The sequence below is a fragment of the Symphodus melops genome (assembly GCF_947650265.1).
Source record: "Symphodus melops genome assembly, chromosome: 20".
Taxonomy (NCBI): domain Eukaryota; kingdom Metazoa; phylum Chordata; class Actinopteri; order Labriformes; family Labridae; genus Symphodus; species Symphodus melops.
In genome coordinates, this window is record NC_136710.1 from 1,960,850 (window position 1) to 1,976,029 (window position 15,180).

The 15,180-nt window shown below is 41.3% G+C and overlaps 2 protein-coding genes across 2 annotated transcripts; both read left to right on the forward strand.

Moving 5' to 3' along the window:
- Positions 1–7: 7 nt before the first annotated feature.
- tkfc (triokinase/FMN cyclase) lies at positions 8–3,474 on the forward strand. The gene is made up of 12 exons (XM_079371952.1): positions 8–124; positions 407–441; positions 562–646; positions 732–821; positions 936–1,052; positions 1,332–1,451; positions 1,676–1,813; positions 1,894–2,000; positions 2,081–2,187; positions 2,897–2,930; positions 3,018–3,110; positions 3,218–3,474. The coding sequence occupies exons 1-12, from the start codon at positions 109–111 to the stop codon at positions 3,368–3,370; spliced, it is 1,095 nt and encodes a 364-aa protein (XP_079228078.1). The 5' UTR covers positions 8–108; the 3' UTR covers positions 3,371–3,474.
- Positions 3,475–5,436: 1,962 nt separating this feature from the next.
- LOC306841712 (circularly permutated Ras protein 1) lies at positions 5,437–13,942 on the forward strand. The gene is made up of 18 exons (XM_079371666.1): positions 5,437–5,524; positions 6,802–6,924; positions 7,553–7,714; positions 7,802–7,888; positions 8,414–8,499; positions 8,584–8,781; positions 9,106–9,147; positions 9,268–9,357; positions 9,554–9,705; positions 9,952–10,033; positions 10,313–10,440; positions 10,568–10,652; positions 11,035–11,141; positions 11,392–11,504; positions 11,598–11,709; positions 11,893–12,033; positions 13,043–13,136; positions 13,284–13,942. The coding sequence occupies exons 1-18, from the start codon at positions 5,452–5,454 to the stop codon at positions 13,407–13,409; spliced, it is 2,001 nt and encodes a 666-aa protein (XP_079227792.1). The 5' UTR covers positions 5,437–5,451; the 3' UTR covers positions 13,410–13,942.
- The last annotated feature ends 1,238 nt before the right edge of the window (positions 13,943–15,180 follow it).

The window sequence follows — 15,180 nt, forward strand, 5'->3', positions numbered from 1 at the left end:
CTTGTACAGTTTTCCTGCTGTCGGTTTCTCGCAGGCACGCTGGGGGTGAGTCTGTCTCCGTGCAGCGTGCCGGGCTGCCGGCCGTCCTTCGAGCTGCCGCCCGGACAGATGGAGCTCGGACTGGGTGAGGAGTGATGGAGACACAGGGAGAAAAAAAAAGTAACAGTGTGATGGTGCAAAAAAAAAAAAAGACAGACTGAGGAGTGAAGGTGTGAAAATCTTCCATTTAGAAAATTAAATTGAAAATTGCAATTAAAGAGAAGGACACACTTTCAGTGCTCTTATTAAATGGGTTCATCTAAATGTCACTTCTCCAGCCGGTAGTGGAGATTCACCCTGAAAGAGACAAATAGTGGGAGCAAATTGTTCTTTTTTTTAACAGGTGATTTTTATTTTATTTTTTTAGGAATCCACGGCGAACCGGGGATCAAAAGATCACAGGTGATTTTAGATTCAGTCGTCAGCGGCCGAAAGCGTCTGCGTGAAAGAGGAACAAGAAGTCCTTTAAATGAGTCTTTGTGTGTTTTCTATGTTGATGATGCTTTCACATTCATCATGCAGGTAGCTGCGGCAGATGAGGTTGTAAAGACGATGATAGACCACATCACCGACCCTGACAGCCAATCACATCTGTCCGTAAAGCCAGGTCCGTCACGTCTCCAGTCGTCACGTTTATCGAGTTTAATTCAAGCATTTTAATATTCAGACTCAGTGTTTCTTCTGTCTCACAGGAGACAGCGTGGTCGTGTGCGTGAACAACCTCGGAGCGCTGTCTTGTCTGGAGACGGCGGTGGTTACCAGGGCAACCATCGTCTGTCTGGGTAATCTGCTTCCTGTTGTTTTTGTTTTTTTGAATCCCACTCTCCTTTGAATCTGGGGCCTCTAACGTTTGTCACGTTTGTCGACGGTGTTCTTTGATTATTTTTTTTTTCCAGAGAGTCGTGGTGTAGTTGTCGCCAGGGTGATGTCCGGCTCGTTCATGACATCACTGGAGATGGCGGGCGTGTCACTGACGCTGATGAAAGCCGACCAGGAAACACTGAGACTGTTCGGTGAGCGTCCCGCAGATATTTGAGGACTCTAAATAAACATAGTGCATCCTTCAGAGTCTCAAACAATATCATCATAATTCTCAACATAATGTCAAGTAGTATTTAAATGAATGTCAAGTAGTATCGTATTTTTCTGATTCGTGTTATTTCTGACTTGAAATATGAGAACTAAAAAGTGTCCTCACTTGTCTCGCAACACTTGAAACCGTGGTCCTCACAAAGATAGAAAAACAGGAACACACACACACACACATCTCTGACATCCTCTGTCCCGAGTAGACGCCAAGACCGCCGCCCCGGCCTGGCCAAACCTGAGCAGCGTGTGTGTTAGCGGACGCAGCCACATGATCGACCCTCAAGCCGTGAGCACGCGACCACAGGACGCCTCTTACTCCCAAGGTCAGTCTCCAAGGTCACACGGATGTATTTGTAATACTTTGTGTTGTAAGGAGAGTTGGACATAGCTCAGATTAATGGAGCAGGGTGGAGGTGAACCCTGAGCATCAAGGTTGCCCTTTACTGCCATCTTGTGGCCAATAAAGGAACTGCAGCTCATTTTCACTAAAGGGAAATGTCAGGTTTTACAAATCCTATTAAAAGTATTATTGTTTTATTTCTTGCAGGGCCGCTGAGTCCTGTGATGCGTAAAGCTCTGGAGCGTGTTTGCGCCTCACTGTTGGAAAAGCAGGAGGAGCTGAACTCCCTGGACCGAGCGGCGGGAGACGGAGACTGTGGGAACACTCACGCTCAGGCCGCTAAAGGTACGAGACCACGTTAAACACATGCACAGCACGAGTGAAGAAGCATTTTCTAACCAAACAAAAAAATGAACTTGGGACAGCCATTCAGGAGTGGCTCCGGGATCACGTGGTGCCTGGTTGCCCGGGACAACTGTTATCCGTCCTGGCGGGATTGGTGCAGGAGAAGATGGGCGGGTCTTCAGGAGCGGTTGGTTTTCACATCCGTTTTGTTGAATTGAAGAGTTTAAACATTATTTAGCGTCATGTTCACTTCCGTGTGTCCTTCAGTTGTACAGTCTGTTCCTGACTGCGGCTGCTGGTCATGTAGCCGAGGGGCGGAGCAACGCTGCAGCCTGGGCTAATGCAATGCATGCTGGGACACACGCCATGAGGAGGTCCGTCTGCTTTAATAAATGATTTTTTTCTTTCTTTTTTTGTTAAAAGGAATAAAAACTGTTTTTGCATCTCCAGGAGAACAAAGAGAGTTACCTCGACTTAGAAAACTGTATTGATCAAAGAGAGCTCGCTGACCCCCTCGTGTGGTCTCTTTGGGTAATGACACCCGCAAACGCCAGACGAAAAGCCGGGTTGAGGACAACAGTGATAAAAAATAAGTAAATTAATACATATCCAGGATATCAAGGAGGCGCTGCCGTCACATTGTTATGAAACAAGTTGATCATTAACTTCCTGCAAAAAGAAACCAAACAGACCTCATTGTGGTCATGCTGATTAATATTTAGTCTCTTTATAATATTATGAACAAGATAACAAAAATTGCAAATCACAGGGTCAGGGTTTCCAAGGCCAAAATATTAAAACCAGAACACAGGAAAAATGAAAGGTCTTCTCAGCGAACCACATCACAGGAGAAAAAACCTCGACAAAGTTCTTTGTTTTCATAACAAACTGTGACTTTGAGTTCACAAAGACTCAGGATGAAAACTGATAGAACTGCAGCTCTTAGAAAAGAGCTCAAAGCAGCAGCAGCAACAGGAAACACACACACACACACACACACACACGCACGCCTCAAAGGTCAAAGAACAGATCTCGTTATGTGGGTTGATATGAATCGAATCTTTGCTGTGATCTGTGTTTCAGATACGGAGGAGCAGACGCTGGAGACAGAACAATGGTGAGAACAGTCTGTGCTACTTTTAATTAATCTGCTGCGTTTAAAAACCACATCCTGATTCATCTTTTTTCTCTCTTTTCTGTCTAGTTGGACGCTTTGTTTCCTGCTGTTGACGAGCTAATGAAGTTGTCCAAAGCGCCTCCTGGTGGCGAGATGGCTGTACTACAGAATGCGGTGGAAGTGCGTTACTAACATTTTCTTTTCGGACTTGCCATCGCTTGTTTTATTTTTTGTTTTTTTTAATCGTTTCAGAGTTGACTTTTAATTTTCAAACACTTTTCTTTTAGAAAGCGGCCTCGGGGGCAGAGTCCACCCGGGACCTGGCGGCGAGGGCGGGGCGAGCCAGCTACATCGCTGCTGAGCGGGTCACCCTGCCTGACCCCGGCGCTGTGGCCGTAGCCGCCATCTTGAAAGCAGTGCTGGAGTCACTGAAGGGATAAAAATAATCCAGAGTGATTTTACCAATTTACAACAAACACTAACGAAAGTGTTGAAGAAATAAACGTTATTAATTTACATAATAATATTTGACAATGTTTGAGATTAATGGTGAACATTCCTTCGAACTGGTAACACAATAAAAGCAAAAAATTTTAACTTTTGATTTTCACTTTTGTTGATCCTTTAAACTAGAAAGTGACAGGTCATGATTTTGGACACTTTATTTCAAACGTGTTTCAAATCAAAAACTGACTTCCACACGTGGTGTGTGGCGTGAACATCTTTATATTTAACCTTCCTAATCAGGATCAGAGGTTCGGTCTTAACGTGCATCTCTCAAATGAAAGCACCAACAGCTGAGGAAACCGAAAGAGTAAAGGGTTAAAACTGAAAAAGCCGATACTCTAATTGAAGCCCTGCTTTGGTTTTGTCGGTCGTCTCGTGTCATCAGTATTAAATTTAGACCTTGAAGCGTCTTTTGTGCGACACTGTCACTTTAAGGCTGCAAAAACTACAATCTCATCAAAGTACGTGTCTCATTTGTAGACATGAACGTCTCACTTCACTTGTTATAGGTCACATTCAACAGGAGGAACAGAAGTCGTGATCTTCAGAGTCTCTCTGTGTGGGCAGAGTTGACCCGCGACCTCACAGCGAGAGAGCCGTGCGAGCCGGCTACATTGTGGTCGCCCTGCGTGCAAAAGTACCTGTCTCATTTCTTGTCAATAATCTCTCATGACATTTGTTAGAAGTCACATTCAACACACAAGTCCGAATAAAAAAAAAAGGCTGTAACGGCTTGTAATAAGTTTACAAGGTCTGAAAAATGTAGCAAGAAAGTTGAACTGAAGTGTTGAAAATGATTTCTTGAGATCTAAATGTTTAGTTTGAAATGAGATCGTTAATTAATGATCATTTTCATGTCACATTGGCAGATATTTCGATGTATTACAAGTCAAAATTTAGGCCTCATTTCTTCTTTTCATGCTTTTAAAGAAGATGTTTATCTGGCTCATTTTAAAGGAGCTCCCCTAGTGTTTAAAATGTGTACTGCAGTCTAAACTCTAATCATCACAGAGAGCTGTCTCCGCCCCCTCCTCTCACACAGGTCAGCATGTGGTGGACACTGTAGCTTCAGTGTTTAGCCAGCTCTGCATGTGGTGGACACTGTAGCTTCAGTGTTTAGCCAGCTCTGCATGTGGTGGACACTGTAGCTTCAGTGTTTAGCCAGCTCTGCATGTGGTGGACACTGTAGCTTCAGTGTTTAGCCAGCTCTGCATGTGGTGGACACTGTAGCTTCAGTGTTTAGCCAGCTCTGCATGTGGTGGACACTGTAGCTTCAGTGTTTAGCCAGCTCTGCATGTGGGGGACACTGTAGCTTCAGTGTTTAGCCAGCTCTGCATGTGGGGGACACTGTAGCTTCAGTGTTTAGCCAGCTCTGCATGTGGTGGACACTGTAGCTTCAGTGTTTAGCCAGCTCTGCATGTGGTGGACACTGTAGCTTCAGTGTTTAGCCAGCTCTGCATGGGTCTGTAAAGCTTTCTGCGTTCTAACCTCTCTCCATGTTTCATCTCCAACATTGATCCTAGTTTGAGCAGCTTTCTGCTGCTGGAGCTTATTAGAAACATGCAGAGGCTTTTTAGCTCGGGTACAATCACTTCTATCTGAAGCAGTTCCACTGCCCGCTTCCATCGCTGCAACACCTGTTCACCTGATAACTGCTCTCATATCTGACAAACCCAGGGGCGTCCAAAACAGCCTTCAAAGCCCCGCCTACCTTCTCTGGTCCAAACAAATCCAGAGCAGAAACAGAAGTGTTTAAATCGGGTGAGTGTATGAAGCGTAACAAAAGTCAGAGGATGTGTGTTTTCTATAATCAGATAATATTTCTTCATGTTCTCTCTCTCTTTTTTTTACTGATTAAAACAGCTGAAGAAACACTTTTTTTTTTACCCCCATTTCCTTTAGCTTTCATTTCTCTCGCTCTTTATCTCTCACTGTTATAAACCCTTCAACAACTTCCTGACACTCGGGCACGGCGTTTGTTTTTCAGACTTTGAACACGCCTACACATTCACACATGAGAAACCCGCTGCCATACGAACGCTTGCTTTCTGTTTTAGCTGCACAGCTGCACACAGAGCACGGCCAAGGTAATGCCTTTCTTGTTTTAAAGTGTGTGTGTGTGTTTTCAAAGGGATCCATGTGGTAAGAAGAGCGAGTTATTTGTACTGTTCCTCACTGTTATAAAAACACTGTGTGTGTGTGTGTGTGTGTGTGTGTGTGTGTGTGTGTGTGTGTGTGTGTGTGTGTGTGTGTGAGTGTGAGGAAGACTGTCTGTGAAACCTGATTGATGCAGCACACCAAACGTTGGTAAAGACGGAGCAGTGTGTCAAAGTTCAGAGTACATTCACCATGTGGCAGTGAGTGAATTGTATCTGATTGGACCGTTGGCACGAAACCAAAACAAATATCTCAAGTTTCACATCTTTGATAAAGCAAAAATGTTCAACGTTAGCAAAGAACTTCAGAATTTTTTTATTTTTTTTTTTTAAATATGTTCCCGTCAAGCTTCACAAAGTTGGAAGCGACCAAGATGCCTTCAAAGAAAAAAAAATGGAAGTATAAAATTTTAAAAATGTCCCATTTTAAACACTTAAATAAAACCACATCAGGAAGTCAAATTATTTTGTCAAAATACTTTCAAATGTAAAATGTTGCCAGGACGGTGATAAGACTGTGAACACCACTAATTATGCATAAACATTCACTGTGAAGCCACAGCTGGGGCACGCTTAGCTTAGCTTAGCACAAAGTGGACGTCGTCATGGAGACAGTTTGCGGGCACTCCTTAACAGTTCAGTCTGAATGAGAGGTGGAAGTGCCCAACCATTGACAACGATCAGCGACGTCAGTCCGATATCCAGAACGTTAATCAGGTCAATATCAGAACCAACATCTAGAGATGCAAACGGGTCGACAATGGTTTTTACAGTAGCCCATTCAGGAACCTCAACATGTGGTGAAAGAAACCACTGATGACACTTTCTTGTTTTTGAATCTGAAACTTAAAAAAAATAAAATAAAGTGAAAATGTGTTTACAAATGATCATCAATCCAACGTAAACAGATATATTCATTACATCCGCTCTGTACAGTTCGGCTTCATCCTCAGCACATCACGATCGACCGTGCTTTTCCATGACAGTTGCTCACACAGGAAGTGACCATGCATTGCATGGTTTAACTCACGCACCTGCTAACTAGAAGAATAACAAGCTGGAGCGACACTGTTACCCTCAGTGCCGGGAAGCTAACCTGTCATGTTGCTGATGCGTCTGTTTTCTGCATCCTTTCTCACGCCTCTCTCTCTCTCTCCCTCTCTCTCTCTCTCTCCCACTCTCTCTCTCTCTCTCTTTGATTGCTGTAGGTTTGACTCTACGTCCTGCTCAAACATCCTCAGATTTCTTTACTTGTCTTTTGTCCTCTCTGTTGTCTCGGATGGAGTTTGCCTGCAGTCATGTCGTGTGTAATTGGAGGCCTGATGGAGAAGGTACGTGCAATGATCACCACAGACTCCCTCGCCCGTCATAACCGCCACGCTACCCAGCACCACTTTGACCACATACTTTGTAAAGGACTGTTTTTCTTACTTGTTCCTCAGAAAAGCTCTGGCCCCTCTGGACCGACACCAAAAAAAACCAAAACAAAAAGTCTGACACTCAGTCACTTCCTGTGTCTCTCTTATCAAACACAAATGGTTCAAAAAGTGTCAAGTAACTAAACTTGTTGTTTTCCTTTCTTAACTGTTTCTCAAATTCTCAAGAGTACTGATGCAAAATAACAGGAAAACATCTGAAGCGCTAACGTTGGTCTGCATGCGTGTGTGTGTGTGTGTGTGTGTGTGTGTGTGTGTGTGGCTTTTTTTCAAACAAGAAAAGCACAAATACAGAAAAGGTAATCTGATCTGTTTAACTACTAAAAAGCGTGTTTGTAATGTATGATACGTCGGTAGTTTCACCGCATCACCCTTCACTAGCTGGTTATATTTCACATCCCATAATACTTCATGTTTTCACCCCTCCTCCTCTCTCCACCAACACACTCACTGTTCCTCTTCTCTCTCTTTCATTTCGTCTGTTAGTCTCTAAAATGTCTTTTTATTTATTTATTTCTTTGAGGTCCGGTTCCTCCCCCGCTGCCTCCTCGTCGTCTCAGAAAACCTCGGCCGACGTCGCTGCCTCTCCCCCCTCTCCCCTCCTTTCATCCTTCACCTGGCCCTCCGTCCCTCCCTCCTCCTCCTCCTCCTCCTCGTCCTCCTCCTCGTCCTGTCCCACGCAGAGGTGAGCCTCGTGTGTTCTCCGTCAGCCCACACACACGCTAGTTTCAGAGAAGCGTTTACATGCTCATGTGTTTGTCATGAACACCAGGTGACAAACAGGAAGTAGAGAGCAGGCTGACGGCTAACGTCAACGTCGTCTCCCTCAGCATTGGAAAAATGGTCGACATCAGTCAAGGTACGTCGATACCTGACACAAGTAGAAGTGAATAAATAACAGAATGAATACATAATTAAATGTGTTAATAAATACATAAAAACTGGTTAAAAAAATGGCACATAAATAGTTCAATGTCTTAAATTTATTTATTTCCAAAAGTATTTATTTCCACATTTCTGTGTCGTCATGCTAATGAGGTAGGAGGGACTAATAGCTAGTTATTACATAGTAGTAAAAAAAATAATAAATATATATATATATATATATATATAAATGTAGAAATAAATACATTTGGAAATAAATGTGGAAATACATTTAAATATTTACTTACCAGTTGTTTGTATTTATTTAAGCATTTAACTATGTATTCATTTATTTATTCATTCTTTTATTTATTTTTACATTTATTTATTTATTCATTCTTTTTTTTATTTATTCCAGTATTTAATTATACATTCTTTTATTTATAAATGTATGGTTTTGTCAGGTATCATAAAGAAACACCTGCTTCATGGTTGTTGTTTTTTCTCTGGTGTTTAACAGCCTCAGGTCTGGAGTGTTTCCAGAGCCCAGTGATTTGTGGGAAATGTAGTGCAGCCTTATCATGTCTGAGTTCTATTCAGAGGAATGTAAGTGGTCATTCATGTTATCTTTTTTTTTTTTTTTTTTTTTAACTCTGCAGCAGTAGTAGTGCTTCCTCTCCTCTTGTTTAGGTATGGGTGTGTGAGTTCTGCGGACGCGCCAACAGCGTGAGCGACGGCGTGGAGAAAGCGTGCGTGGGTCAGCGTGCAGGTGTGCACAGCGATGACGTTTACCTGTCGAGTCAGAGCGACGATGACTACCAGAACCTGGAGGACACACTGGTGGTGTTCTGCGTGGACATTTCAGGCAGCATGAGTGTCACGACAGAAGTGAGTGGAACTCCTTTATTAGAACAGGAAGTAAAAGAGGAAGCAGCAGGAACGTCCAGGTCAGGTGATCAAACTGTGTACAAATCAATACAAGACCTGTCAGCGTTAATGTGATTAAAGGCTGAAATAAACGCTTCCATTGCATTAATTAAGTTTCATGTTGGGCCTTTATTGGAGCTGAAAAAAATCCCTGTTTTCAAGCGAAACTTCATTTGCAGAATAAGAATTTACTTTTATGGTATTTTAACTTTAATTTTAATTTTTGATCAATAACAATCTCATTTGTTTCTGAAGGTTAAGATCATGTTTTGTTTTCGTCTTCAGGTTACAACAAGCAGTGGATCGGCACACGTATCCAGACTACAGGTGAGGTGTTGACAGGAACGTTTTTACACATTTTGGGCATTTATGAAGTTCCCGGATGGATGTGATCCCAGTTGGATCGAATGTATTGATGAATTATTGACTGGTTGTTGTTCTCCTCAGAGTATGCAGGATGCCCTCCAGCGGGCTCTAACGTCGCTGCTCCAGCAGTCGGCCCACAGGAGAGTGGCTCTGGTCACGTTCAGCGATGATGTAGGAGAAATCTTTTTATTGAAAATGAAGTTCAGCCATCCGACCATGTTTGGTGTTTTTTTTATTTCCTCCTTGCTCTACTTTTATAAAATATGTCTTAGGATCAAAATCTGGCAGTGAAATGCGTTGATTGCAAACAGTCTTTGTTTTGTCTTAAATGTCCTCTGACTTCTTCTGACCCATCGTTCTCTTGCAGGTTGTAATATACGGTGACGGTACGAGTACTCCGCTCACTCTCAGGGATTGGGCATTGGTCGACTACGACCATATATGGGAACAGAGTGTGGCTTATAGCATCCCGCATTGTATCGCTGAGACCTACAACCAACTGGTACAGAGAGTCCAGGAGTAAGTGACCACTGAGAGAGCTTTTTCTTTACATCTGTGTGTCAGCAAAAAAACTACAGAATTAGCATTTTTTATCACATTATATATATTATTTATTATTATAATATATAATTAATAAATAAACAATATAAATTTAAAAAATACATATTATATAGAAATAATAATAAATAATATATATTTATTATTATTAAAAAATATATAATTAATATATTAATATATATATATATATATTAATTCTGCACACAGCCTCAGCGAAAATGGGGCAACGTGTCTTGGCCCTGCAGCGTTAGCCTCGGTGGCTATGGCATCAAGGTACCCGGGGTCAAAGGTGAATACAAAGTAATGAAATGTCTTACATTTTGGAGAATCTGTTTTACTGAAGATTGAGACAAACCTATTAATTCTTTGCATTGAAAAAGGTGAATTTTTGGAATCACAAGGTTTTCAGGCAACATTTTAACACAATACATTTTGTGTCATTAAAACAAATAAATTCTGTCAAACTTATTCCTGATAAATAATGTGTCACACAAACTGGTGTCATACCAACAGCTAACCCTGATAAGGGTGTATGTTTGAGGTTATGAAGTCGTTCTCTGTTTTGCAGGTGATTTTGTGCACTGACGGCAGAGCCAACATTGGACTGGGTGAAATGGAGCGAACTCCATCTCTGTCTTCTTCTTCCCCTTCTTCATATTTCTACAGGAAACTGGCTCTACAGGCGGCGGGTAGTGGGTGAGGACACAGATACTGTACATGTAAACACAGTGGGATGCTAACATACACTGTTCACATAAACTCGGATGAAATCAAACAGTAAAGAAAAAAATTGTATAAAAGTAATTTTTTTTCTCTCTTTAAGAGTCATTATATCAGTGATGACTTTTGAAGGTACAGATTGTTGCTTGGCTGATATTGGGAGACTTGCAGACACTACTGGAGGAAGGGTAAGACTCACATATTTATGGTGTTTATAGCTATTTATAGTGTTGCTACAAAACTAGATCTGTCAACAATATAAAATAGCTTTAAAAGGATTAGGAATCCTCACTACTTTTCAATTGTTATTCTTTTTTTGTCAAACAAAGGTTCAAGTGGCAATTTAGTTCCAGAGAGGGAAAATTGTCCGATGAGGTCAAAAGGTCAGAAGGTCAAAACTGAAATCGTTCAGTTTTGACCTTCTGAAAGTTGTCAGACGAGAGTGTGAAATTAAACTTCTCTGAGATTGCTCATCTCTTGTCTTTCATTGATATGACATCCTGAACAGACGTGTCAAAACACTTACGTATGAAAGTAAATCTACTATAAACACAAACGTTTGACATCCAGGTGAACATGGTGAGCGTCGGTACTGTCGCGTCTGAGATCCAGTCAGCCTCCAACGACAATGTCGTTGTCACGGGAGTCATGGCAACCCTTCTTGCTCCTGATGGGATGTAAGTTATGTCTGACAATAAAAAAAAAAGCATCATGACATTTTTTATTTCCGTCTACCAATGACAAGAAAAAAGACATTAAAATAATCCATGTACCCAAACTAAAATTTATATAACACTAATGTAAAATGGGACACGATGTTTCTCTTGTTTACTATAGGTTTAAGTATATTCCCTTCATTCACATGTATATAAAATAAAAAGCAGCTCAGTGTGATTTATATGTGAATTCACTCTCTACCCTCTTCAGGTATTTTCCATATGAGGATGAAAACAATCACAAGCTGGTGAGAGATATCGGGAATGTGACTAAGGGACTCGAGCTCACCATTCAGTTTGCTGTGAAACCAGAGTTAATGGACGGTAAGACTTTTATTGTCTAAGCTGAATACATAAAAACCTATTTGGTCCCCTAAGTTTGAAATAACATTTTAATTATAAAATATGATGTGACAGTTTTTCTACAGAAGAAGATTCTTCCGTTCCAAGTCCAGCTGACCTTCAAGACCAGAGATCAACAAAAAGTCACTCGTATCGTCACAGAACAGCGACCGGTTACGACTTTTAGGTAAAGACAATAAAGAGGAATTTATAGAAAAGCTGCTGAAGTTTGATTCTCAGTCACGTTTACACATTTCAATGAGATATTTCAGAATTCCAAAAAAAGATCTGGAAAGATTTCGTCGTTGACATTCGGCCTTGTAATGTTTTTGTGAAATGGTCATAAATGTGAAACTCCTTCAATCTAAAGTCGGATCCAGGCGGGTAACCTCAACACTGCAGTGCTGGGGGTCCATTGTGCTCAACTGTGTGCCAGACTGACCATGGACGGCCGAGTGCAGGAAGCGCAGAGACAACTGAAAGCACAGCAAGTCTTACTCAATCAAATCAGGTACGACCCGCTGAAGCATCAGAACTCCCCTTTGACTGCCGGTCCAGATAGAGAGCAGATGGAAACATGATCCAATCAAGAATCACAAGTTGTAAAGGGGTTGTTTTTATTTAAACTGTCATTTTGAGCCAACACAAAATACAAGCTAAACGTTATACACACGTTTCTGTTAACGTGACAAAGTGGGGACATAGACTGTGTAACTACGTTATGAGGACTCTTTCAAAACTGTTTGTTTGGTTCTGTAGATGTGCAGTACGTCAGCCTTCTCACAATGCACGGTTGAAATTTTAATTTTAAGTTCACACATGTACAGTTACGAGTTATATTGCGCCACACACACACACACACACACACACACACACACACACACACACACACGTTACCATTTACATGACAATCTGGGGACCTGGAAAGTGTGTTGCCACATTATGAGGACCATGATTCTGCCTTTTGGTTTGAGTTGGTGCAGGTGTGACAACTAGCAAGAATAAAAGAATGGTTGAAATTAATTTAAGAAAAGTACATTTAATTTAGCTTTTGCACTTAAGTTAACATCCCAAATACTAAGCTTTCTAGACGATGCAATTCCTAAATTAATAAGCTTAGAGATAGAAAAATATTTTAAAAATAAATAAAATTCAATCTTAAACTTAGAGGCGTGTTGGCAATTTTTTTCAAATCCCCTTTTTTATGTTGGTTGAAAACGTCTTTAGGTCCTGACAGAAACTAATAACTAAAACAAAGAAACTGTAGCATCTGTTAGCCTGTAAATATTGCCTGCTTGTTCTCTTCCTCGTGCATGCACGAGCCCACGCTCAAAGCATGAGCTGAAGAGCTTGGCGCCCGTGCATGTAAGTGATGGACGTGGGTTTAGGAGGGAGCACATGCACGCGTGCTAGGAATGCTACTTTAAAATCATGCTAGTTTTTGAAGAATTACCAACCCTGCCTTTAACATGGAAATACAGTCTGTTGTTTCTGGTATTGAAGTTCTTTCTGTACTACAGTAAGCAGAGGCCAATTGAACAGGAGGAGAACATCTACAGCAACTGGATGGACACCATGACAACCATCTGTGATGACATCACAACAGAATCTCAGGTTATCTTCTGCTTAATTTAGAGCTCTTATACAACCGAGTGGAAAACATTATTAGTTAATACATTTCTACAAAAAATCTTTAAATGTTCCATCCCTTTTTGTTATGAACTTTTTCCTAATATAAATACTTTCTTTTTGCCCCCCCAGATTCTCTCTGATGAAGCAGCTAATGTGATGTACCAGATGAAGAGAGCGAGTAGTGCTAACAGCAACAACACAAGTGAGATCCAGAAGAACACTACGGGGAGGAAAAATAAAGCTGTAATGGACTGAATGTTTATTGTAAATGCAGACATTTAAATCAAACGCTCATAAAAGTGAACTGACACCCCAATCAAAACTATTTATTAATTCTTTCTTATGTCAGTTGTTTTCTGCATTTGTGGTATTTATATATTGTGTGACAAATATTTTCTGTCGAGGACTCCACAGCACACCGGTTATTCTTGGAGCTGAAAGTTACTTCCTTATGAGAAACCCGGTAGAGCTTCATAATACGCGTGTTTTAGAGGCCTTCCATACTGTTATATCTATCACAATGCTTCTTCTTCCAGTATTTTTTCATCAAAAAAGGGTTTAATCTCTAAACTAAGTTTGTTCTGTAAGCTCTTGTTAAACGCTCGAGGACTTAGAGAGACAATCCCTGACTAATGTCACATCGCAGTGATTAAAAAGAAATGTACAGTATGTGAAGCGAGGCACACACAGCCCTCCGGTTAAAGTCCTAATGTACAGAAAAATTGACCTGAACACAAAGAACAAGTTCACAGCTGATATTTGTGACAGCTGAGGAATCCTCAGGTTAAAACGAGCAGCCTGCGTATCATCCGTCAGGATGTGTCAGCGTTAAGAGACCAAACTCACAAGATGGGTACTTTTACTGTGTCAGTGGTAGTAACTGTGCTCCTGTACTCTTGAGTCATGCTGCCTTCTGTCACCAGGGGACTTTTTAGGGACTGGACAAACAGGTTCAGTCCTGGCATTTGCAAATGTGTGTCAGATAAATTCCTAAAATGACATTTATTCACTGCCAGAGCTCCTACTAGTCTTACTACACTGTGAGAGCTCTTACCACAATGTCCCAGCTTGGGATCAATAAAGTTCATCTATCGACCGTGAAACAACATGTACATGGACGCTTCTCAGTGCACATCATGTTTCTGCAGATTTGTGCACTTGATAGGTTTTAAATTTTGACATATCCATTACAAGTTGAGAGATTTACTTTGTTAAGTTAAATATGAAAAATAAAACATAATTTTTTTTGGGATTACAGGGAAATTAAAATTAACCCAAGTCAAAGTCAGTGTATTTTAAGGGGGGGGGGGGGGTTAGGTATCACCCCATGCGTAGAGGCTGGTCCTCCAAGCACAGGGTTTGGGTTTAAGTCCAAGCTGTGTCTCCTTTGTCCTCACCTCAGTCCCCACTCTCTGTCCCTGATTTTATAATTTAACCTCTGTCCTGAAGAAGAAGCAGAAGACGAAGACAAAGACGAAGAAGAAGACGAAGAAGAAGAAGAAGAAGAAGAACCTCTTTTTAACGTTGGTATTTTATAGATCAAAAAAGTTTTCTTTGTTTAGCCTGGTGGTTCGGTGGTTGACATTGTCGCCTCACAGCAGGGAGGTTTGTGGTTTGAATCTGGGTGGGACAGGAGCCTCTCTGTGTGGAGCTGCTCATAGGTGTGAATGTGAGCGCGGCTGGTTGTCTGTCGATTATTCAGATATTTTTTGGAATCGTTAACAAATGACCTTTTCTTCTGTTTGAGTATGAGGATACAGGATGTTTTTTTTTAGTACGTGCTGAAGCTTCTTCTGTTTATCTCTGGCTGCAGTGAGCGCATCATTAGTCGAGAGGAATGACAAACGTGACAGAGATGTCCTTGTCTAAACACGCAGACATCTACATCTAAGAAAAGGTACGATTCCCATAAAGAACGCACAGAAGATAAGAGGAGCGGATTTTATTCTTCATGCCATCATTGAGACTTGGTCACGTAGTCACTTAGGATATCTTCATTGGAAGAGCAGCTTCAGACTGGCATGAT

Coding starts and splice junctions, on each gene's coding strand:
- tkfc (XM_079371952.1), top strand. Junction 647..731: donor ACATCTGTCCGTAAAGCCAG/GTCCGTCACGTC, acceptor TCTGTCTCACAG/GAGACAGCGTGGTCGTGTGC. Junction 1,452..1,675: donor GGACGCCTCTTACTCCCAAG/GTCAGTCTCCAA, acceptor TATTTCTTGCAG/GGCCGCTGAGTCCTGTGATG.
- LOC306841712 (XM_079371666.1), top strand. CDS start 5,452: ATGAGAAACCCGCTGCCATACGAACGCTTGCTTTCTGTTTTAGCTGCA. Junction 5,525..6,801: donor GCACACAGAGCACGGCCAAG/GTAATGCCTTTC, acceptor TGATTGCTGTAG/GTTTGACTCTACGTCCTGCT. Junction 8,782..9,105: donor GCATGAGTGTCACGACAGAA/GTGAGTGGAACT, acceptor TTTCGTCTTCAG/GTTACAACAAGCAGTGGATC.